This window comes from Phyllopteryx taeniolatus, unplaced genomic scaffold, assembly GCF_024500385.1.
Source record: "Phyllopteryx taeniolatus isolate TA_2022b unplaced genomic scaffold, UOR_Ptae_1.2 contig_94, whole genome shotgun sequence".
Classification (NCBI taxonomy): domain Eukaryota; kingdom Metazoa; phylum Chordata; class Actinopteri; order Syngnathiformes; family Syngnathidae; genus Phyllopteryx; species Phyllopteryx taeniolatus.
The window spans coordinates 10493-35551 of record NW_026903932.1 but is presented as its reverse complement, the minus strand read 5'-3'; the positions used below and the strand labels follow the sequence as shown (position 1 = coordinate 35551).

The window sequence follows — 25059 nt, the reverse complement described above, 5'->3', positions numbered from 1 at the left end:
TGACCCGCCTGTGTGGAGTTTGCATGTTCTCCCGGTGCCTGCGTGGCTTTTCTCCGGGCACTCTGGTTTCCTCCCACATCCCCCCAAAAAAACATGCATTCATTGGAGACTCTAAATTGCCCGTAGGCATGACTGTGAGTGCGAATGGTTGTTTGTTCGTATGTGCCATGCGATTGGCTGGCAACCGGTTCAGGGTGTAACCCCGTCTCCTGCCCGATGACAGCTAGGATGGGCTCCGGCACGCCCGCGACCCGCGTGAGGAGAAGCGAAGGGTCTCAATACTTACGGCTGGCTGTGTGATATTTCAGTTTTTCTTTTTTTATAAATCTGTAAAAATGTATAAGGATTTATAAGGTCCTTATAAATGCGATGTCCATCCATCCAGAAAATGGATGGATGGACGTCGCAAATTAGAGCTCGCCAGTGAAAGTTTTGTGATTAGCGTGTGAAAAATGTGTGCAAGAACGACAGCAAAGTGCGAGAAGGAACTTTCTGGAACGAAAGAGGAGGACGAGCCGCAACGACGACTTCTGGGCGCTGTTCGCTGAAAAAAAAAAAAGATTTCTCACAATATTTACGGGAAGCCTGGCATTGCATGCTGTGCACCAGTGTTGTTTTCGACGTGAACTTTGCCAAACGTTTCCGATGCATTAGCATTGTCTTTCCGTGCAGCACCTTTTTTCTAGGCTCTACACGATCAGATCAGGATTTTTGGGGCCGATCGGCAAGTTAAAAAAAAAACGATAACCGACCACCGTTCCGATCACAACATGGAGCAATGTGTCTATTTACATGACTTGTTCCTTTATTGTATAATACTTGTGCACTGGATATTGAATAACTTCAAAAGTCTTCTCTAGCATTTTAACAAAAGTTCAAACATCAGTGACCCCTTAGGGGGCATTCGAGGATTGGCCACTCACATAAGGGTTAGGTCAAATCAACATTACAACATGACAGAAATAACGGGTGTTAACTGACTGGAATGAAATTAAATTGACTTGAACAAACACTGTTAATGACATGCTTACTCTAGCTTTCTCACTGTCCCAGCTATATGGACGGGTGCTTTCCAGAGTTTGCGTCTGTTTGGCTTTTCCTTTTTTTTTTTGTTTCCTCCGCGCTGAATTTTTTTGAACACGGCACGCTCCTCCTTCAACATTCTTCAGGTGCCCGAACAAATTTGTTGTGTTGAAGCATTTCGATTGAACCCGGGTCCTCAGAACTGGGAGGCTGACGCTCTAACCGGTCGCCCACCGTGCCGCCGTAATTTGCGATGTGTCGCGAACACATACGTCACTTTGGCTACCGACACGCCCATTTTGAGTTGTGTGCCCACGGTGACGCTCAACTAGGGAGGTCAAAGTCGTCAGCGCATCCCACGTGTGTGGACGTCGACAAAATCCAAAGAACAAGGATGCCGATACATTATGCCATCGTGCTGCATACGGTTACGTAAAACGAAAAGGCAGCACACGTACGACAAGGGACCTGGGAGTCCCTTTCCCATGTACGAGTCTTGTGCCTTTTTCAAATGTTGTGTATTGATAGCATACGATCTGGCGTTAACCAAGCAGTAAGCCCCGTGAACATCAGTTGAAAAATGATCAAGTTACGCCATAATTGCAGTGTCCGTGGATTGCCTTTTTTTTTGGGGGGGGGGAACGACGACCTCTTCAACATGGCCGCCAGGAGGCACGTTGGCTAACCGGGCTGCTTCAGAATGCTTGCGTATCTAGTGTTCATATCTATGGACGACAGTCACGACACTCGTCTCGGCCGTAACCACAGGCGCTTCCATGTGCTGATTTTGAACCAAACGTGCTGAATCCTCGTCATAGTAAGCACGTCACTACTTTACTGGACTAAAACAACCTTCGTTCAATCTTGGTGTTCGGTTAAAGTCTTCTCGGTGCACGGTGAAGCTTCTCGGCCTAGCTTAGCTTAGCATGCTAACAAAGACACGCGGTTTTTTTCTTTGTTTTCTTTCGTGAGCAACCTTTAGCAAAACCGAGATCAAGTGTGAGCGTCGTGTTCATTTTCCGCCGACTACTAGTAAGGCTGACCAAAATATCTAATACTAACTCTTAAATGTGAAAACAACAACTAGATTCTCTCTATCAGCTGTTTTCGTCCGAGATACTGAAATAATAACAATAAGACTTCTTTTCTCAATCCTTTTGTAGCATTCCTATATTGTTAAAACCCGTCTCATAATTACGTCTTCTCCTCTTTCCTCTTGTTGAAACTGTTTAACCTTGTGCTTCCAAACCATTTTTTTGTCTTGTGGTCCCCCTGAACATTTTCCATGACATTCAGATGTTTTGGAAAGGGTCTGTATTTTCCCGTCCGAGGCTGTTCGGTTTGGGTTAGGCTTAACTAGTTATAGCGCACACTGACCATTTCATTGACGATCTTATGAAATGACTGAGAAGATTTACTGATCATCTTAGAATCAATGATCAAATGTTTCCACGCAGGTTTGTGAGGGCTACTTTAAAAATGTATTTTGATACCGTTATTACCTGTTAAAAAAATGTGTTAGTCATGTGATCCGAGCACCATAATATTAAAGTCATGTAACTTTATTACGTTTAATTACTCCAAAACCAAAAGTTTTAGAGTAATATAACCAATTACTCCAATAACCAATATATTTTTTTCTGGTTTATGAGTGTTTAATATGCATGGTTTTGGAATGTGGGAGGAATCTATGAATCTAAAACCCAAGAACTCTGAGGCAGATGTGCTAACCACTTGTTCACCCTGCCGCAGATGCAGTGGGTACGGAAAGTTTTCAGACCCCCTAAATGTTCCACTCTTTGTTACATTGCAGCCATTTGTTAAAATCATTTACGTTCATTTTTTTTCCACATTAGTGTCCACACAGCACCCCATATTGAGAGAGAGAAATGTAATGATTGAAATGTTTGCTGATTGATTAAAAAAGAAAAACTGAAATATCACACGGTCATAAGTATTCAGACCCTTTGCTTGTGACACTCACATATTGAACTCGGGTGGCGTCCATTTCTTCGGATTATCCTTAAGATGGTTCTACACCTTCATTGGAGTCCAGCTGTGTTGGATTACACTGACTGGACTTCATTAGGAAAGCCACACACCTGTCTATACAAGACCTTAGAGCTCACAGTGCATGTCAGAGCAAATGAGAATCATGAGGTCCAAGGAACTGCCTGAAGAGCTCAGAGACATAAATTGTGGCAAGGCGCAGATCTGGCCAAGGTTACAAAAAAAGTCTGCTGCACTTAAGGTTCCTAAGAGCACAGTGGCCTCCATAATCCTTCAATGGAAGACGTTTGGGACGACCAGAACCCTTCCTAAAGCTGGCCGTCCGGACAAACTGAGCAATCGGGGGAGAAGAGCCTTGGTGAGGGAGGTCAAGAAGAACCCAGAAATCACTGTGGCTGAGCTCCAGAGATGCAGTCGGGAGACGGGAGAACGTTCTTGAAAGTCAACCATCACTGCAGCCCTCCACCCGTCGGGGCTTTATGGCAGAGTGGCCCGACGGAAGGAAGCCTCTGCTTAGTGCAAGACACAGGAAAGCCTGCATGGAGTTTGCTAACAAAACAAAAAAAAGTGAAGATGAGAAATAAGATTCTCTGGTCTGATGAGACCAAGATAGAATTTTTTGGCCTTAATTTTAAGCGGTACGTGTGGAGAAAAGCAGGCCCTGCTCATCACCAGTCCAATACAGTCCCAAGAGTGAAGCACGGCGGTGGGAGCATCTTGCTGTGGGGGTGTTGTTCAGCTGCAGGGACACGACAACTGATTGCAATTGAAGAAAAGATGAATGCGGCCAAGTACGGGGCCATCCTGGACGAAAACCTTCTCCCGAGTGCTCAGGATCTCAGACTGGGCAGAAGGTTCACCTTCCAACAAGACAACGACTCGAAAATATTGAAGGAGTGGCTTCAGAGCAACTTTGTAACTGTTCTTGAATGGCCCAGCCACAGCCCTGACTTAAACCCAATTGAGAAGCTTTGGAGAGACCTGAAAATGGCTGTCCACCAACGTTCACCATCCAACCTGACAGAACTGGAAAGGATCTGCAAGGAGCAATGGAATGGCAGCGGATCCCCAAATCCAGGTGTGAAAAACGTGTTGCATCATTCCCAAAAAGACTCGTGGCTAGTGTAGTGTAGTGGCTCAAAAGGGGGCGTCAACTAAATACTGAGCAAAGGGTCGGAATACTTATGGCTGTGTGATATTTCAGTTTTTCTTTTATAAACCGCAAACATTTCATTCATTCAGGTTTTTTTTCCTGTCAATATGGGGTGCTGCGTTTACATTGCTGAAAAAAAAGGAACTGAAATGATTTGAGCAAACGGCTGCAATATAACAAAGAGTGCAAAATTTAAGGGGGTCTGAATACTTTCCGTACCCACTGTATATAAAAAATACATAAAATGTGACCCAGTAGAGACCCCTGGGGGAGACCATTTTGAATAGGTAAGGGGTTTGAACATTACAAATCTAAACCTGTGAAATATGCAATTTTTTAAATAAATGTATCTATCATCTGATTTCTTTTTTCAGTAACCGTACTGGATTAGGGTTAAAACAATTTTTTTTTTAAAATCTTGAATACATAAGGGCGGTACATGTATTCCGTGACACCTGTCTAAGCCTGCTTCCACGTAAGCCCTGCATGTGCTCGCGTACCCCTGCTTGTGAAACACTGGTTTAACTTACAATTCCCAAATCTTAATCTTCTCATTGTTTGCTTTTCTCATCCCTCCAACCTAGAGCGTAAAGTGTTGTGATCGTCATGTGAAAATGTGTGCAAGAAGGACAGCAGAGTATGAGGAGGAACTTTGTGGACCACAAGAGCCACAACATCAACTACTGGATGCTGTTTTCAATCGGCAGCCTCGAACTGCGCTACGCAGAGCAGGTCAGTTCACTTCCCTCTCACTTTTATAGTCAATGCATTCTAATTGTGTGTTTATTTAAGGGCGCTGTGTGACGACGTTACGTAGAATTAGGGCTGCAACGATGAATCCATAAAATCAATCAAAATGGATAATTGTCCCTCCGTCCGTGTTCCGTACCTTATATCCTCAATTGGGTCTTGGGCGTGCCGGAGCCTACGCCCGCTCATTCTGCGCGACAGGCACAAAGCAATAATTGAGTTTTGGCAATGAATTGAAGTTGCATGATTATTATGTTAGCAAGCGCTCGACGACGCTGCTGTCCGAACACAGAAGGAAAAGAAAATCCGAAGAAGAGCTGTGCGTTTAGTCGTGGAGAGCTGATTCAGATATGGCTGAGCCGAGGCAAGGCAAATGAATTCATAGAGAGCGTTTAATACACAAGGTAACACAATGTGATCGGTCTCCAACCTTTTTTAGCTTTCTTTTGATCAGACAAAACCCATTTTTTTCCCAGTGCAGCGCAATCTCTTACCTTGCTGACAATTTCGGTCGTCACTCCAGCCTTCGTCAGAGCTGTCACATCTTCCTGGTGCGGGGTGTCTTTTCAAACAGCCGATCGGGTCACGAAACCTTCAAAATAAAGTTCCCCGACCCGATCGAGTCTGCGCTTCAATGGCAGATCCGCTGTCCGCTATCATGAGCATTTTTGTCACGGAGGACTTGGAAACCGAAGCCAGCCGGACCGCGCCCTCGCATTGCAAAGCAAATGATACACAGACGAGAGAAATAACAACAACTGGACACGCACAAGAACTCAGAGAACATCTCAACACAGTAGACTGTCGCGGCAACAGAACATTCACACATGAAGAGGAAACTAACCGGACCATATCGTTCCTGGACTTCGACACGTACCACGACAAAGATGGCAGCATAAAGATCATTGATAGGAAATCCACACACACTGACCAATACCTCCTCTGGACATCAGAACGTCCTACGGCACGCAAACTCTCCGTCGTCAGAACGCTGTACGACCGGAGCGGCTTCCTTGCAGACAATAGGGACAGACGAGGAGGAAAACCATACGTTGTACCTCACGCTCTCACATTCTCCACATTATCCAAAATGGGCCAAAGACAAAGGAAAGCAGCAAGCCAGACAACATGAACAGAAGGAAAGCAAAGGAAGGGGAAACAGACCAAAAACAAGGAGATAGTAACACTCCCTTACATCAGAAGAATAACAGAACCCATACAATGCAGTGTAAGAAATCATAAATACATATACAGCGGACTGTACAATGTGACATAGTTAAATGTTGACAAAATACTGTATGGCATTCCATCAGAGCACATGGCGAATAAAAGGTTCATCACAGGTTAAAAACAAGTGCAGTGATCATGTGCTACTTTATTGTTTTTAGCAAATAATCATTAACTTAGAATTTAATGGCTGTAACACATTTAAAAAAAACCGGGAAAGGTGGGAAAAAAGACTGAGAAAGTTGCGGAATGCTCATGAAACACCTGTTTGGAACATCCCACAGGTGAACAAGCTAATTGGGCACAGGTGGGTGCCATGATTGGGTAGAAAAGGAGCCTCCCTCAATTGAATTGCTCAGCCATTCACAAGCAAAGATGGGGCGAGGTTCACCTCTTTGTCAACAAGTGCGTGAGAAAATAGTCCAACAGTTGAAGGAAAATGTTCCTCAATGTACAATTGCAAGCAATTGAGGGATTTCATCATCTGCGGTCCAGAATATCATCAAAAGGTTCAGAGAATCTGGAGAAATCACCGCATGGAAGCGGCAAGGCCCAAAACCGACATCGAATGCCCGTGACCTTCGATCCCTCAGGCGGCAGCGCATCAAAAACCGACATCCATGTGTAAAGGATATCACCGCATGGGCTCAGGAACACTTCAGAAAACCAATGTCAGTAAATATAGTTCGCCGCTACATCCGGAAGTGCAAATGAAAACTCTACTATGCAAAGCAAAAGCCATTTATCAACAACACCCAGAAACGCCGCCGGCTTCTCTGGGCCTGAGCTCATCTAAGATGGACTGATGCAAAGTGGAAAAGTGTTCCGTCGTCCGACGAGTCCACATTTCAAATTGTTTTTGGAAATTGTGGACGTCGTGTCCTCCGGGCCAAAGAGGAAAAGAACCCTCCGGACTGTTATGGACGCAAAGTTCAAAATCTAGCATCTGTGATGGTATGGGGCTGTGTTAGTGCCAATGGCATGGGTGACTTACACATCTGTGAAGGCACCATTAATGCTGAAAGGTACGTACAGGTTTTGGAGAAGCATATGCTGCCATCCAAGCAACGTCTTTTTCATGGACGCCCCTGCTTATTTCAGCAAGACAATGCCAAACCACCTCCTGCACGTGTTACAACAGCGTGGCTTTGTAGTAAAAGAGTGCGGATACTAGACTGGCCTGCCTGCAGCCCAGACCTGTCTCCCATTGAAAATGTGTGGCTCATTATGAAGCGTAAAATACGACAACGGAGACCCCGGACTGTTGAACAGCTGAAGCTGTACATCAGGCAAGAATGGGAAAGAATTCCACCGACAAAGCTTCAACATTTCGTGTCCTCAGTTCCCAAACGTTTATCGAATGTTGTTGAAAGAAAAGGTGATGTAAGACCGTGGTAAACATGAGCCTCTCCCAGGTTTTTGGGAACGTGTTGCAGCCATCAAATTCTAAGCTAATGATGATTTGCTCAAAACAATCAAGTTGATCAGTTTGAACATGAAATATCTTGTCTTTGTTGTGTATTTAATTAAATATAGGCTGAAAATGATTTGCAAATGATGTTTAACACAATGTCCCAACTTCATTGGAATTGGGCTTGTACCTTGAATCTTGAGCCAACCATTTCTGCCGTAGGCTGTATGGCAATTTTTCCACTATGGGGCTGTGTCCAGGTAAGCCAAGCCGCGTGGGTGACCATCATCCTTTGCTGACAGGAGCTCCATGAAGAGATGTTATCTTCGTTGGAAATCCGAGGAGAGCTTGTCAGCTTCTTCAAGAGAGCATTTTCTATGACTTCAGTAGCGCTGTCGCATTCATCAAGCTGTTTCCAGGTCATTTGGCGTGCCGCTTCTGAGTTTCCAACATGTACTACTCTAAAGCGTACCACATATTCTGATGGTTCTTTTATTGAGTAGCTCCAACTCTTCACGTGCGGTCAGATGCAGGTCTCTGTGTTGAGGAAATATGACCTCCACGCTCTGAAGTTTTCGGGTTGGTCATTCAAATGAGACAGGCCCTATTTGGCCATTTCCATCATGCCAGAGGTCTCCGGATGAAGCACTGGTGTGTCTCTTTTGTACTGCGGGGCATTCTTGTCGGCCGACTCCATTGGTCATTATTTGTTTCGTGGAATGATCTGATCATCCTCACGCTGCCGAAATGATGAATGAGGGTCGTGGGGCATGTTTAATGTTGTCTGCGGGATGCTTGCCAAGTTTATCTTTCATATTGATTCTTTCCCCCAAACGGGGCTTTGAGCTGAATGGAATACTTGTCACCCACTTTGTGGGGTGAATTTGGAACTGGTTCAGACTGATAGTTTGGTCCCTCACTTATTATTGTTATTGACACGTTCATGTGAAGCTGATTGGATTTCCTGTTCTGGAGCTGCTTCCAATTTTTGGGCCCGCGCGATAGCTGCTGCAGCCTCTTGTTCAAGATGCAAAGTATCCAATTTAGCCTCAATTTGAGCTTTGCCGACTTTCACGGCAAGTTCTTTTTCTGCGACTGTGACGCGTGCACCTCTGCTAATGCTCTCGCTCGAGTTGCGGCTACGGTGACTTAATCGTCTTGAACCTCGTGATGAGCTCGCATGCCGTGGCCCCCTTCTGATGCTCCATCTCGATGTGGAGATGGTTGAACGTATTTGTGCTCCATAGCGTTTGTAACTCACTGTTATGCGCAGCCGTACTGTTGTTGAGGACAGCTGCGTGCACATCTTTCCTCTGTACTGTTCTCCTTGCGTGTAGATGGACGCAAGTTAGGAGCGAGCCAAACTCCATTCAAAATGAATACGGGAGTCAGAAAGTAGCGTCCGAGCTCCAAGTGCTTTATGGAGCGCCACTGTCATATTCAATATGAACTGGAGTGAAACTAAAGAAAACAAACAAATCATACATGAATAAATACCTGCGTAACAATGAGAATGTTTGATCTGGAAATGGATTACAACATACTAACGATCAGCATCTTTATATGCCAGTACAATATAAACCTTTTGAAAGTTTCATATGAACACGAAACATTGAAGCAGTTGAAATTAGTAAATGATTTAAAATGAATAATTGGGTAATTTCTACAAGCTTAACATTTTGGTCAAACATATCACAGTAGAATAAACACTGCTAAATACCTTTACAGAAAAAAATACGGTACTCGGACGATGCTTTCGAAGTTTTCAAACGACACAAAGCTTCTCACAGGCGCTAAGCACAGTTGACAGTAGGTTAGGCAGCTTTCGATAGAGAAGTGACTGCGAGACTGATTTCTAAAATGGCCACCCAACTCTTTCCTGTCAAAGTGAATGTCAAAAGTGAACCTTACAAATTCAGGGGGCAGTCCAGGAAAACGCTCCAAAACAATAAATATGGATAATGCACACTGAAACCTTGTGTTCCAAACTTGATTGGTTCTGTGACCCCATTTGTAACCAGAAACATTCTTAACCCGACGTAATGTTTCCCATGCTTTCCCAATTCATCCGTTCCAGCCCCAAAATTCAATTATACTGACACAAATAAAGTGCAATAGAGAAATAAGTGAAAACACACTATTGTCAAGAGGTTAGCTTATTCACTTTAACTAAGGAAGGGAAAGGGGAGGAGGACTACAGCGCCTCATTAAAGAAGAGCCTCCTTCCATCATAACATGGGGAAATTCTCATTCAGGTTTTTCTTTTTGTTGGTCTGTTTCTTTCCTAATTCATTGATTGATTTTGGCATAGCAAACTGATCAGGGAACTTTTCTTTTTGTGTTCAGAAAAGAAATCAAGTGGGATGTCACATTGTCATTTCAAATATGAATTGCTCAGTTGACCAATTTCTTTCGATCATTTTTTTGTCTTGCCTCGCTCACGCTACCACCGGTGAACGCAAACAACAACAACCGATACAGTGCCTGCTTTAGTTGCTCGCCGTCCTGTCTGTTTCCTTTTTTATTTATTTACTGGTTCAGTGCCATTTGTTTTGACGTCAAAACAGCTGCTACTGGTACCCGTACTTTGTTTAACACTCCACGTGTTCATTCCGAAAGACAAGTTTTTCCATTGTGTAGGCAGTCAGGCGATGACAAGTTCTCCAGCTTTAGAGAACATGCCTTTTAGGGATTTTTTGCTGTGATGTAACGTAATATGTAGCTTGTAATTACAGTTGCTGAATATCACATTGTACAGTTTGTGTTGACAAGAGGCCGCTGTCACAAAAAAAGACCTATCCCAAAAAGATTGCAAATTCCAAAACATTCCACTGTGTAGCGACTACGCCGATGGCCCGGTTGTCAACGGAAACCCCAAGAACTGATAAACCTTTGCATTCCTGCTTCTAGACTTTACAGCGATCTAATTGGCTTGATCCGTGTCGGCCAATAATTAGCATTTTACGCGGATCGACGTTGAGACGTCGTGCCCTATACGAGACATAATTTGATTGTAACGTTAAACGTACATCGAGCTAAACCGGAAGTAAATGCAAGCGTTTACTTTCCGACGTATTTCTTTTCCAAATGAATGACGCTTTTACCCAAAAGCAATATACGCTACATCGTGGTGCCCCGTGTGAGGCGATATCATGTTTTCGTTCAATTCAAACACACAAAATTCACAATATTTGCAATAAATCTAGGCAGTGTTTCCGCCATCTCGAAGGGGGCATGTTGCGACGTAGGCTGTGTATGAGCGCAAGCCGTTACCATAGCGACACAGAGTTTTGAGCACTTGTGAACTGGAAACCAAGATTAGCCCTCTCAGTGAAGGTGGAGTGAATTTGTTGTATGGTTAAATGTTATTTGGATATCCGTTGTTTTGTGTATTGGATGCATCTGTCGTGTGGTAGAATTTCCTACAGCGATCGTTGTTAAAAGACCTTTGAGGTTCTCTTTGACGTGCCACGAATTTCGGACGTGGTCCTTAATGCTAACGTCACGCAACTCATGAGCGACGGCAAAAACAAAACGAAAGAACCTCTCTCGAGTGCTCAGTTGCACGGTTTTGAACTTAGTGTCACAATTAAAAGGGAGCAATATGGAAGATCGCTGAATGAGGCTCAAACTAGAAGCTGAACAGCACACGCAAATCAACTTCATGGCACAGCTATTGAAACCATGCGCAGGCCCGCCGAGTTGATGCTGAAACTCAGTTTGAGGATGCGAAAAGACCCTGCAAAGTGCGCCTCAGTGCCATTCGCCCATTTTGCCCACCCCTGCATCTCTCGGGCGACGCCTTCAACCCGGCCGGCTCTTCTATTGCACCTCCAAGAACCGCTTGGGATGTGCACTTCCTTCTGTGCTGGTTCCCAGCCTATCTTTGCTCTTCTGCATTGTTCGTAATGTCGACGTTCCCTGCTTTTTGTTTGATCTTTCTGTGGCTCGCCTTGGCTGCCCCTCTTTCAATTCTTCCTTCCTGCGCGCCGCGCAAGCTTTACATTCGTTTCTCCTCTGCGTTGTGCCATCTTATTTGCATGATTGTGGGCTTTTGCTGTCGTGCCTCCGTGAAACGCACTTCGCAGCCGTTCGTGGCCCACGCGGCCGAAAGGGGGTCCGCCCACAATGCATCGTGCAGAAAAAGACGGCTGGTCCACATCGTGAGTATAGCCCTGAACCAAAATAGGCAGACCCTAACCACGCTGTTGTCTGTGGTCCTAATGGTTTATGCTCACACACGGATTGCTCAAGGTGATAAACGACAGGGCACGCAAAATTGCTCCCTCGCTAGACAACTTAGCAATGGATAGAATACTTACACATTTGGGACCCCTCGGCTTAATCAAAATTGTTTGGTCTATGGCCCTGACAGGCCCCACGAATCCGGCCTATCTCAGGTTTTTCCTGACAAGCTGCATGTCAATCCTGAGTTCTGAGAAATAGCCTTCCTTGTCGCTCGCCCGATCAGCGACGCCCTCAAAGATGCCACTTTGCATATTGAGGCTGTCACCCGGGACCACCTGCCGTCCGGCAGTGGCGACGGTCATATTGTGATTTGTAAGTTTTTCAAACAACACAAATTCAAATTTGACCCTGAAATACTTGAAGAAATTAAATTTGAAGGAACTCAGGCAATTCACATGACCAACACTAAGACGCCAGAGCATTCCTGGTCTGCTACAGACCTTAACTTCGTGGCCGTAACCATCCTCAGTCACTGCAGGATTTTCAGCATAGCCTACCTGCTCTACCAAAAGACCCAGAAGCTGCGGAACTGCTTAGAACAACAATCCAATGCTTGGAACCCGAAAATGACACAGCTCAAACTGGTGCAGGAGCACCCCACACCAGCCCCACCCCACTGACCGAACTGTTTCCTGGACCTTTACTTAACGACGTATTTCTTTTCCAAATTAATTACGCTTTTACCCAAAACCAATAAACGCTACAACTGTATTACCGTTTTAGATACTTGTTTTTATGCACTTGATTATATTACTCTTTTTTACATTGTTGCTGTTGACTTTCCTAATTGTATTATTTCCAATAAATCAAACTCATCTAGCTCTCCAAATAACATTAGATATAAATATAAACCATAATACACAACATTAAAGTCGCAACATGAGAATTTATTTTTTGCAAACCATGTTTTTTTATTTGTTGTCTTCTTGTCTTGTAGACATCAGTGAAGATCTTCGTCATGAGTGTCGGGAGCCAGAGCCCCTTTACATTAAAGAGGAAGTGGAGGATGACGAGCACCCCCACATCAAAGAAGAAGAGGAATTGAAGCTCACTTTCATTAAAAAAGAGGCTGAGGAAGTGCACCGCCACATCAAACAGAAAGAGGAGTGTATCGCCAAGTTTCCATGGACGAGTGTCCCTTTGAAGAGTGAAGATGAAGGTCGACGTGAGGAGAGCAGAAGCAGCTCACGTCGACACATGACAACAGAAGGTGATGGTGATGGAGACCACTGTGGAGGATCACAGGCAGACGGCCTCTTAGCTACACAATTAGATAGCGACGACCTGACGTCTCACTCTCCTCACACTGATGATGATGATGATGATGATAAACCGTCTGAAGGTGATAACAAACGCTGGAAATGTTCTCAGTGTGGGAAGACCTTTGCTTATAAGAGCAGTTTGAAACAACACACGAGAACACACACCGGAGAGAAAGCGTTTGCCTGTTCAGATTGTGGTAAAAGATTCTCCTATAAGGGAGACTTGACAAGGCACACAAGAACGCACACTGGAGAGAAACCTTTTGTCTGCTCAGTTTGTGGTCAAAGATTCTCTGAGAACGGAAAATTAACAGTACACGCAAGAAGACACACTGGAGAAAAACCGTTTGCTTGCTCAGTTTGTGGTCAAAAATTCTCTGCAAAGGGCAAATTAACAATACACACAAGAACCCACACCGGAGACAAACCTTTTTCCTGCTCCGATTGTGGTCAGAGATTCACTCAGAAAGGAACCTTAAAAATACACACAAGAATGCACACTGGAGAGAAACTTTTTTCCTGCTCAGATTGCGGTCAGAGATTCACTCAGAAGGGAGCCTTAAAGTTACACACCAGAACCCACACTGGAGAGAAACCTTTTTCCTGCTCAGTGTGTGCTCAAAGATTCTCTCGTAAGGATCGCCTGAAGACACACAAGTGTGCGGGTGAGAATAGCAGTCGTCGAGGAATGTACATTTCAGGAAAATGTACATGGTTCATATCCAAAGTAATTACTATGTTACTGACTTACAAAACTGTAGATTGTTCTATTCTGTTTACCATCTTTTATTTGATCTATCCTTGTTGTCCATATATTTTCGAAAAGGCCCCTGTGTGCAAGTGTCGAGGATTGGCACTGGTGCCAAATCACTTTATAAAAACTAGTTACGGTGAGAACATTGGCACTTATTCCATAGTTCTGCACTTCCAAATGATGTCTGCAGAAAAAAAGCCCTCCAAAATAGACTGCAGCAACTCTGCAATTGTTTTCCGATGGAATGTTAGATTTTAGGCCAGATTAAGACCTGACCACATTTTATGACACAAATGCCTCCAAGATGTTGAATCAAGTTCCTATAGATCACAAAGGCCTTTCCGTAGGCGGCATCGTGTGACAGACGTGGACTTTGGCTGGCTGTCAGAACGTCGGATGATCCATGACGAGGGTCTCCCGGCCGAACATGTTCCGTCATATAATGTCCCGAAACTGTGGCTGATTGTCAGCAAAATGTTTGTCTCCATCCCTATTCATGCTCACGTAACACCTCTGAAAATATCAGACCAGCCCAGAATTTAGGATGTTAGGAACCAAAGCGTTTTCCTCGCGATAGATCATGTGGCCCGCCGTGTCGTTTTATGTGGCCCGCGGGGGGCTTGAAAGGTCTTAAAATACGTAAAATGAGCAGTTTACACGGTATTTGCCATCAACTACATATCCCGTAATAAAAAAATGACCACCAAGTGACCAAGTGATCTTACCACCAGGCGATGATCCCAAAATGTGGAGGAAGCGGAAAATTGATTCAGATAGAAGGCTTTTTCAACACAGATTGTTTCTGCTGCTGTTTTGAGGGGTTTCTGTGTTCATGCTGACACATTTTGACAGTGTTCACTGTTCACACATTTCTCGATAGCAGGTGGTACTCCCTTTGCACTTTATACCAGGCTGATTTGTATTTCTAAAATGCTAACTGTCACCAATGTTCTGAGTAGTGCAAATTTGTCAAGTGTCACAAAAAATCTTTGAAAAAAGTTAATGTCAAAACCTGGGTTTGGAGAGACTTCTTTATTTACTTAAATACGTTGATGGTCGATTGATGAGCAATGCGGGTTTCTTAGGATTCACGTAATAATACCAGGGGAATAAGTAATGATAGATAGTTATTTAACAATATGTTGCGTGTATAGTTACATTTATTTACATTACATTTAGTTACAGTGGGTACGGAAAGTATTCAAACCCCCTTAATTTTTTCACTCTTTGTTATATTGCAGCAATTTGCTAAAATCATTTAAGTTCATTTTTTTCTTCATGAATGTACACACAAGCGCACCATATTGACAGAATTTTTTTTTGCATATTTAATAAAAACGAAAAACTGAAATATCACACGGTCATAAGTATTCAGACCCTTTGCTTGTGGCACTCATATATTGAACTCGGGTGCTGTCCATTTCTTCTGATCATCCTTGAGATGGTTCTACACCTTCATTTGAGTCCAGCTGTGTTTGATTGTACTGACTGGACTTGATTAGGAAAGCCACACACCTGTCTATACAAGACCTTATATCTCACAGTGCATGTCAGAGCAAATGAGAATCATGAGGTCCAAGGAACTGCCTGAAGAGCTCAGAGACAGAATTGTGGCAAGGCACAGATCTAGCCAAGGTTACCAAAAACATTCTGCTGCACTGAAGGTTCCTAAGAGCACAGTAGCCTCCATAATCCTTAAATGGATGACGTTTGGGACGATCAGAACCCTTCCAAGAGCTGGCTGTCCGGCCAAACTCAGCAATCTGGGGAGAAGAGCCTTGGTGAGAGGTGATGAAGAACCCAAAGATGACTGTGGCTGAGCTCTAGAGATGCAGTTGGGCAATGAGAGAACGTTCTTGAAAGTCAACCATCACTGCAGCCCTCCACCAGTTGGGGCTTTATGGCACAGTAGCCCGACGGAAGGAAGCCTCTCCTCAGTGCAAGACACATGAAAGCCCGCATGGAGTTTGCTATAAAATACCTGAAGGACTCCAGGATGGTGAGACCGAGAACTTTTTGGCCTTAATTCTAAGCAGTATGTGTGGAGAAAACCAGGGACTGCTCATCACCGGTCCCATACATACATTCCCAACAGTGAAGCATTGTGGCGGCAGCATCATGCTGTGGGGGTTGGGGGCGGGGGGTCAGCTGCAGGGACAGGACGACTGGTTGCAATCAAAGGAAAGATGAATGCGATCAAGTATAGGGATATCCTGGACAAAACCTTCTCCAGAGTGCTCTGGACCTTAGACTGGGCCGAAGGTTCACCTTCCAGCAAGACAACAACCTTAAGCACACAGCTAAAATAACGAACGAGTGGCTCCAGAACAACTCCGTTACTGTTCTTGAATGGCTCAGCCATAGCCCTGATTCAAACCCAATTGAGCATCTCTGGAGTGACCTGAAAATGGCTGTCCACCAACGTTCACCATCCAACCTAACAGAACTGGGGAGGATCTGCAAGGAGGAATGGCAGAGGATCCTCAAATCCAGGTGTGAAAAACGTGTTGCATCCTTCCCAAAGACTCATGGCTGTATGAGCTCAAAAGGGGGCTTCTACTGAGCAAAGGGTCTGAATCCTTACAGTTGTGTGATATTTCAGTTCTTATTTTTTTAATCAATCTGCTAAAATGTCAACAATTCCCTTTTTTTTGTCAATATGGGGGGGGGGGGGGGGGGGGGGGTGCTGTGTGTACATTAATGAGGAAAACAAGAAAATGATTTTAGGAAATGGCTGCAATTTAACAAAGAGTGAAAACTTTAACGGGGTATGAATACTTTGCGGCCCTTCGACGGTATCGATAATGCCAATATGGCCCTCGGTGAAAATGAGTTGGACACCCCTGCTATCGATGATTATTTGAGAAAAAAGTTGGCGCATGTTCTCGTCCTGAGCAGCGCACCTCCCCAGAGTTGCCACACGCGCAATGAGTTCCCTCCCTGTAGCCTCATTCTTCCCCCACCACCCCTCTCATTCATGCACATATATTCTGTTTTACTTCGGCTAATCTTCATTCCTCTTCTTTCCAGTGCATGCCTCCATCTTTCTAACTGTTCCTCCAGCTGCTCCCTGCTTTCACTGCAGATCACAATGTCATCTGCAAACATCATGGTCCACGGGGATTCCAGTCTAACCTCATCTGTCAGCCTATCCATCACCACTGCAAAAAGGAAGGGGCTCAGGGCTGATCCCTGATGCAGTCCCACGTCCACCTTAAATTCTTCTGTCACACCGACAGCACACCTCACCGCTGTTCTGCTGCCCTCGTACATGTCCTGTATTATTCTAACATACTTCTCTGCCACTCCAGACTTCCGCATGCAGTACCACAGTTCCTCTCTGGGTACTCTGTCATAGGCTTTCTCTAGATCTACAAAGACACAATGTAGCTCCTTCTGACCTTCTCTGTACTTTTCCATCAACATCCTCAAGGCAAATAATGCATCTGTGGTACTCTTTCTAGGCATGAAACCATACTGTTGCTCGCAAATACTCACTTCTGTCCTGAGTCTAGCCTCCACTACTCTTTCCCATAACTTCATTGTGTGGCTCATCAACTTTATTCCTCTATAGTTGCCACAGCTCTGCACATCACCTTTGTTCTTAAAAATGGGCACCAGTACACTTTTCCTCCATTCCTCAGGCATCTTCTCACGCACTAGAATTCTATTGAACAAGCTGGTCAAAAACTCCACAGCCACCTCTCCTAGATGCTTCCATACCTCCACAGGAATGTCATCAGGACCAACTGCCTTTCCATTTTTCATTCTCTTTAATGCCTTTCTAACTTCCCCCTTACTAATCATTGCCACTTCCTGGTCCACCACACTTGCCTCTTCTACTCTCCCTTCTCTATCATTTTCCTCATTCATCAACTCCTCGAAGTATTCTTTCCATCTACCTAGCACACTGCTGGCACCAGTCAACATATTTCCATCTCTATCCTTAATCACCCTAACCTGCTGCACATCCTTCCCATCTCTATCCCTCTGTCTGGCCAGCCTGTATAGATCCTTTTCTCCTTCTTTAGTGTCCAACCTGCCATACATGTCATCATATGCCTCTTGTTTTGCCTTTGCCACCTCTACCTTTGCCCTGTGTCGCATCTCAATGTATTCCTTTCGCCTCTCCTCGGTCCTCTCAGTGTCCCACTTCTTCTTAGCTAACCGTTTTCCTTGTATGATTTCCTGTACTGTGAGGTTCCACCACCAAGTCTCCTTCTCTCCTTTCCTGCCAGAAGATACACCAAGTACTCTCCTGCCTGCTTCTCTGATCACCTTGGCTGCAGTGGTCCAGTCTTCTGGAAGCTCTTCCCGTCCACCGAGAGCCTGTATCACCTCTTCCCGAAAAGCTGCACAACACTCGTCCTGTCTCAGCTTCCACCACATGGTTCTCTTCTCTGCCTTTGTCTTCCTAATTTTCCTCCCCACCACCAGAGTCATCTTACACACCACCATCCTATGCTGTCTAGCCACACTCTCCCCTACCACTACCTTACAGTTGGTAACCTCCTTCAGATTACATCGTCTGCACAAGATGTAATCCACCTGTGTGCTTCTACCTCCGCTCTTGTAGGTCACCCTATGTTCGTGCCTCTTCTGGAAAAAAGTGTTCACTACAGCCATTTGCATCCTTGTTGCAAAGTCTACCACCATCTGTCCCTCCAAGTTCCTTTCCTGGATACCGTACTTACCCATCACTTCTTCATCACCCTTATTACCTTCACCAACATGTCCATTACAATCTGCACCAATTACGACTCTCTCTCTGTCTGGGATGCTCAGAACTACATCATCTAGCTCCTTCCAGAATTTCTCTTTCACCTCTAGGTCACATCCTACCTGTGGGGCATAGCCACTAATCACATTACACATAACACCCTCAATTTCAAATTTCAGCCTCATCACTCGATCTGATACTCTTTTCACCTCCAAGACTTACGTTGAGTCGGACAATACGCGCAACAACGTGTCATGTTCATAAAATCCCAAATATTGGGCCTATCGTAATATTTTCAGAGGTTGAAGCTGCCCCGAGCGGGGATGTCCACGGAAACGTGGGTGATGATTGATGACAGTTTTACGACATTAAGCTATGTTTTCTCGGGTTCGTGCACGAGGGTTGCAATTGGAAGATGTCCGGGAGACGTCTCCACACCGCACGGCGACCAATTCACCCGCAAGTCGCTGATATCGAGGGACAGTCCTCTCATGAGGAAAATGGCTTCACCTCCATGAAATTACAAATATTGGGGCGATCGTTCTAATATTTTGAGAGGTGGAAGGGGGGGAAAATCAGACATTTTGGTCACGATCAGTCGCAATTTTCTAAAATTTTGTGACGTTATGATTTTTTTTTTTTTTTTTTTAAATAGTCAGCATCTATGGCGAGGAAATGCTTAATGTCCATAAAATACACAATGTTGGCCCAATCATGAAATGTTTTTTCTGAGGTTGGGCAAATGGAGAGATGTCCACATAAATCTAGCATTTTACACTCAGTTTTAGACTCTCCTGTGATGAGGAAGTCTCGTGCCCGCCGCTGTGTTTTTGCCATTTTAATTGATGGCATCCTGATGAATTAGTCATTTTTGAGCATATTAAATTCCCGATTGAACTAAATTTTGTTCATGTGAGTGCGCAACGGTATATGATAGCAATATAAAGTATAATACCAACTTGAACAAAGTGGTGTTTGGAAACTCAAGGAAGAGGTCTCTTTCTTTTTTTTTTTTTTTTTTCCTCCATTTCCTGCAAAGTTGTCATTTTGGAGGTTGGAAAATTCCACCTGACAACGACAATAGTGTTCCCTCGTTTATCGAGAGGGATAGGTTCCGGAACCCGCTGATCTCCACTTCTGCCACTGACGTCACACCAAGACATGTAGGGTGAGGTAATGAAGGTAATGAAAAGGGGACTTCCAGTTTCATTTTCTTGAGCAAAAAACCCAAAGACAACTTGTACTGTAAGCGAATTATGGACCATCTAGATCAGTGATTCCCAACCAGCGTGCCGTTGCACATTCGTGTGCCGCGGGAAATAATCAAATTTCATTTAATTGGTCAAAATATTATTTATTTACAACAAATAATGTATCTTTGTTCATCCATCTATGCCAGCGGCATATGGAGACAGACAGACAGAGCAAATAAATGCTCTTCTATTAGATGTCAGAAAGGGTATAATTGACTCGTGTATCCATTTTTGGTGACATTTTTGTTTGTTGGTGTGCCGTGAGATTTTCAAATGTAAAATACGTGTGCCTTGACTCAATAAAGGTTGGGAATCACTGATCTTGACGAGTGATTCTCAGCTGCTGGGTCAGAACCCAAAAGTGGCTCACGGAGCCATTCTGAGTGGGTAATGGACAGGTAAAAATGTATAGCATAATTCAGACTGTTAAAACTGTTACAGTTGCTTTAGACTGCAGCCTTCATTTCCGAAAAAGACAAAATATTGATGTGGCTCTTTCCTAAAAAGAAGAGATGAGTACCAAAATAGACTTTTGTACATGGTTTTGTTCATCGTTTCTTAAGGTGCTCTGAAAGGCACTTTAAACATGTAAGCGTGAGTAGTTATGTTTAAAAATGGGATATTTTTTCAAAGGTTATTTTTGAACCATACATGTTCTTTATTGTTCCTAACTGTTGTGATAGTGGGTCGCGACTTAACAACAATAGAAAAATACGGTCCCAGGGTGACAACACTTGAAAACCATTAATCTAGATCCCGTCATAGGTCCTTTAAAATTTTAATCCCCGTTTCAGTTCTCTGGATTTTTTAAGACGTGGCTAAAACCACGCCCAAGTCCGCACCAATCGCCGCGATTGTGATTTACTTCGTAATATTAACTTTTTTACGACTACAGTGTGCTGTTAACTAGCAAGCTGTGCCTACAACATGAAAAAGTACATCTTCCTGAATTTTCTCCTGTTATTTGGGCTACAGTGTCTGCCGTGTGCACCCACGCGTGGTGCACGGACCGAGGCATCGGCTAACCGCTCTGCTACCCCCGGGCCAGCACACCAGTGACGGGGCCGTCCAACTCCACAAAGCCGCACAAATATTGGGAACAAATGATATTCGACCCATGTGTGTTTGTCTTCTTGTGTCTTGCAGACGTGGTGGAAAATCTTTGTCCAGAGCCGCAGGAGTCAGAGTCCCCCCACATTAAAGAGGAAGAGGAGGATGGAGAGGTTCAACAAATCAAAGAGGAGGAGGAAGAGTTCGTACACATTAAAGAGGAAGAGCTGGAGGAAATCATCAAGGTTCCTTTGACTGGGGTCCTTTTGAAGAGTGAATATCAAGGTCAAAGTGAGGAAAACCGAGGGGTGGAGCCTCCCAGCAGCAGCTCAAGTCGACGCATGACAACAGAAGGTGACGGAGACCACTGTGGAGAATCACTAGCAGGGGGACTCTTAGCTCCGCTATCAGATAGCGACGAGACAACGTCACACTCTTCTGACTATGATGATGGTGATGATAAAGAACAGTCGGAACGTCATATGACATGTCACACTGATCTCAAATGCTGGAAATGTTCTAAGTGTGGGAGAACTTTTGCTTCAAAGAGCAATTTGAAACAGCACATCAAATTACACACTGGAGAGAAGCCTTTTGCCTGTTCCGACTGTGGTAAAAGATTCACTGTAAAGGGTAAGTTGATATCACACTCAAGAACCCACACTGGAGAGAAACCTTTTGCCTGCTCCGTTTGTGGTCAAAGATTCTCTCAGAAGGGTACCTTAAAAAGTCATACAAGAACACACACTGGGGAGAAACCTTTTTGCTGCTCAGTCTGTGGTCAAAGATTCTCTGAAAAGGGACACTTAAAAAGTCATACAAGAACCCACACTGGGGAGAAACCATTCACCTGCTTAATTTGTGGTCAAAGATTCTCTGAGAACGGAACCTTAAAACGTCACAGAAGAACACACACCGGGGAGAAACCTTTTGCCTGTTTAGTTTGTGACCAAAGATTCTCTGAGAAGGGAACCTTAAAACGTCACACAAGAACCCACACTGGGGAGAAACCTTTTTCCTGCTCAGTTTGTGGCAAAGGATTCGCTCAGAAGGGAAACTTCAAAAGTCACACAAGAACACACACTCGAAAGGAACCCTTCGTTTGCTCCGTTTGTGGCCTAAGATTCTCTCATAAGTATCTGGCTCAGAATCACAAGTGTGTTGATGACAATAGCAGTGATCAATGAAGGTTCTGCCTCTCATCTGAGCAGGCTTCGTAATTTCATGCACCAAGGATGATCGTATTCTAATGTACCTTCTTAAAGGCCTCCAGTGGAAAAGTGTTGCAAATTAGCACTCATGCTAAAACACGTAGCAATATATCTGCTTTATCTAATGTTTTTGTGCTGTGCATATCAAATAATGAAACGATTTATTCCAATAGACTGAGAAAACTTTGACTCTTTGCATATGTGATCAGGAATTAAATGGAAATACTTTTTGTAATGTATAGTAGTGGTCTGAGGGGGTGGGTTCTCCGGGGACGGAAGCCACTCAGGCTTTCTAAGTTTCACCTGTGGCTCAATGTGAGAGCCTGGGAAGAAACACAGCTTGGCAAGATGTTTGATTAGATGGCGACTGGGAAAAGAAATTATGGAAAGAGAGGCACAGCAGGGTTAGAGTGCAAAAGAAACGAGCATATGCAGAGTTTGCAAGGGTGGGGAAACATTGGAGGAAAATTAAAAGCACTAAGAAACGAGCAGAACAAAAATGTGAGGGGTAACTGTTGGATACAAAAAGAGTCGTAACATTCATTGCAGGGGTAAGAAATGCAACAATGGGAATATAATAAGAAACAGTACAGATTATAACAGAGCAGCAGAAAAGCCTCTTGACATAAAACAGCTAATATGGGAGGAGTTGAGGGATGATCTCAGTGCTCAGGCCAGCCAAGAGACATCGAATTAAGGCTAACAAAAGATTTGACATGGTGATATTGATCGATACATACTGTAGATAGATAGTTACAGGCTGAAGACATTTATTTCATGATCCTACTTTTAGTTTCTAAGAGAAAAAAGAATGAAAAAGACAAGTTACGTTTGGTTTTGTTCTTTGTTTTCCTCCCTGTACGGACATACTCGTACCCATATGCCAGCACAGTCGTTGGTGACAATGCATCCTAAAACGTTAGAAGCCATCCGGCGCAAAACAAAACAAAGAAGAACAAGAAGAATGTGAGAGCCTGCGGCCGAAGGTGATGGGGGAAGTAGACGAACATGAGGTTTGCAAAGACGGGAGGGCGTGTCTGGTAAGCAAAGCGCAAGGACGGTGGGCGGGGCAAGCTGGAAGACGACGACGCTGTAACAACAAGGTGACGGTTGAGAATTTACCAGTGCCGTACCTATGTGCTGTGTTTTGTGTTCATACGTGGGGGTGGCAGGGGTGGATCTTGTCAATTTCTTGCCATTTAATTTCTGTAATCCACTTTGTGTTGCATTTTAATATATGAGCAGTGCTATATGGATAAACTCGATTTGATTTGAGGGCCACACCAACATGCAAACATCACTTCTGCTCATAAAGAATTCAATGTCTTTTTGTAATGCTGTAAATTGTATTTTGATCATCTGCTACCTGTGTAGTTAGGGTATATGTTATGTTAGGAGAAGTAATTTAAAATATAAATAAAATAAATGTATCTTTTTAAGCCCGTGCTATGAATATTGTCTTGGCGGCCTGTGGCAACGGCATATGGTCCGGGTGCAGACGGCTCCAGCTTATTAGGTCATGATGGTATCATTTTTAACCTGTATGTGTATGACTGTCTGTGTCCTTGTAGTTGTCAAGCAGCAGGTGGGATTGTTCTAATTTCCTATTTTAATGAATATCATGCACTTTGAGTTACTGTTACGCGTATGGAAAGTGTTTACAAATAAAGTTTGATTGCTTGATAGAGATGATTTATTTATGGTGTGCAGTCTGTGATTATTTATTGGACCAAATATCTGTTCCAATATTTACAGTGGGTACAGAAAGTATTCAGACCCCTTAAATTTGTCCCTTTTTATTTTATATTGCAGTCATTTGCTAAAATCTTGTATTATTTTTTCCCCCTCATTAATGTACACACAGCACCCCATATTGACAGAAAAAAAACAGATTTGTTGAAATTTTTGCAGATTTATTCAAAAATATCACACAGCCATAAGTATTCAGACCCTTTGCTCAGTATTAGGTAGAAGCCCCCTTTTGAGCTAATACAGCCATTAGTCCTTTTGGGAAGGATGCAACAGGTTTTTCACACCTGGATTTGGGGATCCTCTGCTATTCCTCCTTGCAGATCCTCTCCACTTCTGTCAGGTTGGATGGTGAACGTTGGTGGACAGCCATGTTCAGGTCTCTCCAGAGATGCTCAATTGGGTTTAAGTCAGGGCTCTGGCTGGGCCATTCAAGAACAATTACGGAGTTATTCTGAAGCCTCTCCTTTGTGATTTTAGCTGCGTGCTTAGGGTCATTGTCTTGTTGGAAGGTGAACCTTCGGCCCAGTCTGAGGTCCTGAGCACTGGAGAACGTTTTCATCCAGGATATCCCAGCACTTGGCTGCATTCAATTTTCCTTCGATTGCAACCAGTCCCTGCAACTGAAAAACACCCCCACAGCATGATGCTGCCACCACCATGCTTCACTGTTGGGATTGTATTGGACAGGTGAATAGCAGTGCCTGGTTTTCTCCACACATGCCGCTTAGAGTTGAGGCCAAAAAGTTCAATCTTCGTCTCATCAGACCAGAGAATCTTATTTCTTACCATCTTGGAGTCCTTCAGGTGTTTTTTTTTTTTTTAAGCAAACTCCATGTGGGCTTTCATGTGTATGGCACTGAGGAGAGGTCGTCCCAAACGTCTTCCATTTAAGGAGTGTGGAGGCCACTGTGCTCTTAGGAACCTTAAGTGCAGCAGAATATTTTTTTAACCATGGCAAGATCTGTGCCTTGCCACAATTCTGTCTCACAGTCTGGTTTGGCGCTGCTACAAAAAAGGACAAACTCCGACTGCAACGGACAATCAAAACTGCTGAAAGGATTGTCGGTACCCCCTACCGACCCTTGAGGACTTGCACGCTACCAGAACTAAGACAAGAGCGTGCAAAATCCTCTCGGACCCTCCGCATCCCGGTCACCTGCTCTTCCGGCTCCTTCCTTCAGGTAGGCGCTACCGATCGATGCAAACTAGAACTAGCAGACAGCTTCTTCCCTCTT

The 25059-nt window shown here is 44.1% G+C and overlaps 1 protein-coding gene across 6 annotated transcripts; it reads left to right on the top strand.

Moving 5' to 3' along the window:
- Nucleotides 1-1371: 1371 nt before the first annotated feature.
- Nucleotides 1372-23768, top strand: LOC133474069 (zinc finger protein 771-like). Of its 6 annotated transcripts, none has more exons than XM_061765418.1 (4): nucleotides 1372-1510; nucleotides 4771-4918; nucleotides 12760-13749; nucleotides 20958-23768. In XM_061765418.1, exons 2-4 carry the CDS (start codon nucleotides 4801-4803, stop codon nucleotides 22046-22048), a joined length of 2199 nt encoding a protein of 732 aa, XP_061621402.1. In that variant the 5' UTR covers nucleotides 1372-1510; nucleotides 4771-4800; the 3' UTR covers nucleotides 22049-23768. The 6 variants fall into 6 exon arrangements, with proteins under 6 accessions (XP_061621402.1, XP_061621404.1, XP_061621405.1 ...); XM_061765420.1 differs by lacking the exon at nucleotides 1372-1510 and adding an exon at nucleotides 1668-1840 and having other exon boundaries at nucleotides 12760-13811; nucleotides 20958-21259; XM_061765421.1 differs by lacking the exon at nucleotides 1372-1510 and adding an exon at nucleotides 1668-1840 and having other exon boundaries at nucleotides 12760-13811; nucleotides 20787-21021.
- The last annotated feature ends 1291 nt before the right edge of the window (nucleotides 23769-25059 follow it).